At 48.5% G+C, this 2,588-nt stretch overlaps 2 protein-coding genes across 2 annotated transcripts; both read left to right on the top strand.

Moving 5' to 3' along the window:
• Positions 1–76: 76 nt before the first annotated feature.
• Positions 77–1,245, top strand: Pmar_PMAR004333 (hypothetical protein; the record flags this gene model as incomplete). Its single annotated transcript, XM_002766028.1, has 3 exons — positions 77–706; positions 980–1,084; positions 1,126–1,245. 3 exons carry the CDS (start codon positions 77–79, stop codon positions 1,243–1,245), a joined length of 855 nt encoding a protein of 284 aa, XP_002766074.1.
• Positions 1,246–1,439: 194 nt separating this feature from the next.
• Positions 1,440–2,588, top strand: Pmar_PMAR004332 (UDP-galactose transporter, putative; the record flags this gene model as incomplete). Its single annotated transcript, XM_002766027.1, has 8 exons — positions 1,440–1,586; positions 1,633–1,735; positions 1,781–1,872; positions 1,932–2,040; positions 2,088–2,212; positions 2,256–2,320; positions 2,364–2,491; positions 2,546–2,588. Coding segments are annotated over exons 1-8 (808 nt in total), but the record flags the coding sequence as incomplete, so codon positions are not given.

Below are 2,588 nucleotides of genomic sequence, written 5' to 3'. Positions count from 1 at the left end.
ATCAGCAGACGGCGGTTCTGTGGCAGCTGGTGGCGTTGCTATCGGGAGTGCTGCACTTCTATTATACAGAAACAACATGGAGCCGGGCACGAGGATGCCTAGGTTCGTGCAGCGTTTGGCTGACTCCCTTTATACGCGAGCTGGTGGTCAGAGCAGTGATGCTAGGAACGCCACGAGCCACATGTCGTTCCCAACAGTCGCCCCGCCGGTACTCTACGAGAGAGGTGGTAATGGGCAAACGTGTGAGGAAAGACTTTACGTTCAACTGCATGTATTGGATGCTAATAGCAGTGCCAATCTGCCGGGGGCGAGGGAGAAGCTGAAGAAACAACTGGAGACCCGTGATGTCTCGTCAGTGGTTTATGATGATGTTAACAATCCTAGGTCTATCGGGCTGCTAACTTGGAGCACTGATCCGTCACATTTCGTGAAGGTTGTGAATCCAATACTGCAGATGGTTGGCATTGGGGACGTCTTGACTCCGCGTCCGAGATGGACTATGTTTGGTAAAACTTATGCTAACGGGCATGAGCCCAGCCTGGTTGATTTCCTGATCGAGAAAGTGCCTAGGAATGCAACTAGAGCTGATGCTCCGTATGCAGTGTGGTACCCTATGCGTAGGAGCGGTGACTTCTATATGCAGTCCCCGGAAGACCAGTGCCGTATGCTCCTACATCATGCAGCGATTGGCAAGGCTTTTGCTGAGGTACTCGGTGGGGGAGGGGAAAGGGTTTTAGATGCGGGGTGAAATTCGAGAGTGATACACAACTTGACGAGAGGCTGATAATCATTCTCAAATGCTGAGCTATGGATCAAAAATAGAAATTCCCAACTTTACGGTTTTCGGAAAAAATCGGTCACGATGGAGAAGTCGGATTTCACAGTTTGCTGGCATAGACAAACTCAGATTCAAATGCTATGGAGAGGCTTTCCAAGGGGCATAGTTTTCGAACATCATGGCTCACTGAGATGATCTTAGGTTGGCGCAGCTTATGATATTCGTCTGAACTGTTACGGCATTGATGCTGATGATAACGAGTTCGTAGTGGGCTTGGTTGGCAAAGACCTTCATGGTCTCAGCAAGGTACTATTACTCCCAGGGAAGAGTGAATGACGCTGTTGTAGGTGGTACAAGAGATGCGCAAGACGGAGCACACCTCTTACTATTTGAAGTCCCTCGGGCCCTTCTTCGTGGGAATGCGGGTCTTCTCTCACAGGAGTCGCAGTGAGACTACAGCAGCGTGAAGGTATGGCCACTGCTGAGTACCATTCTATCTATACTCACAAACATGATTTTTTGATAAGAATCACATAAAGTGGAAGTAGTCTCTACCTATTTACTCGACTTCAACAGTCTCGACTAAGCTCACCTCGGTTTTGGGTTACCGACTTTCCGCTCTTGGAATCTCAGAATGCCTTGGCAGTTATAACCTGTTTTTCCTAATGGTTTTGAAACCAGCCAAGAGGGGAGCTCGGGTCACTGCAGAGGAGGATCATACAGTGGTAGCAGCTGACGTGAAACCAGTTGTGGTGAATGGTTCCTCGGAGCCCCATTCAGGGATTGACTCGGCTACTCTTAGATATGCGTAAGCTACTCATATGGTCTGTCGCAGTGGGCTAAGTATGTCTCAGATTTCTATCGCTGGGAATTTGGATATCCTTTACGGTTTTTGGCTATTGTCAAGAGTCATTGACTCGCCAGGAGTTCAATGGTCGCCGTTTTGTATGGACCGAGGTGACACTTGTTGCTTACCAGTCTTCTCATCCGACTTGTTTTCAGGCCCTTATCGTGTGTCAATGCATAAGCAACGTTATCGTTTCTGGCACTGTAATCGCCTTTACTCGGACTCCCTCTAGTAAGAGCAATAACAGGTATGCACTACTACTACTACCTATACATGGCCAGTATACAGCTCGCCGTATTGTTTCAGGTGGACGGCTGATGTGCCTACTCGAGACTGGTTTGTTGTAGCCCTGGGATATCTAGGAGCCCACAGTTTCGGCCTAGCTGCTTTAAAGCACATCATATTCCCTCTGCAGGTAGAGCCTTCCGGAATGCTTGTGGTTTCGTGTGTAGGAGACTTCAGGTTATCATCAAATCGTGTAAGTCCATACCAGTGATGATAGGGGAGATCCTAATAGCTCACCATCCTCCGAGTTTAGCTAAGACCTTTAATGTCATTCAACTCAGTGGTGGAGTGGCACTGTTCATGTAACCTCCTTATATGACCTGTTGTTATCATGATTCGCCCTAGGTATGCGAAGGCAGCATCGTCCTCAGCGGGTAAAGGGCTCACCTGGGACTCTGAGATGCTCTTTGGTAGGCGGGAAACACACATGCATTGGTCCAAGTTGTGGTTCAGGAGCTTTTCTTGCCTGCATGGCATTGGTTTGTGATGCCATATACGGTCCTTACCAGAATAGGATCTGTAAGACGCACAATCCCTCCAATTGGGTTCTCATGTTCAACATGAACTTTTTTGAGCTTGTGGTAAAGCGCCCCAGTCATGACCCGCCAGGTCGGACATTTTTCAATTGTCTTCAGGTCGCTCTCGGCATGGCTGTGTACAACAACGAGATCATACCTG

This window comes from Perkinsus marinus, assembly GCF_000006405.1.
Source record: "Perkinsus marinus ATCC 50983 genomic scaffold scf_1104296973840, whole genome shotgun sequence".
Taxonomy (NCBI): Eukaryota; Perkinsozoa; order Perkinsida; family Perkinsidae; genus Perkinsus; species Perkinsus marinus.
The sequence above is the reverse complement of the archived record's forward strand: the minus strand, read 5'-3'. Positions and strand labels throughout refer to the sequence as shown.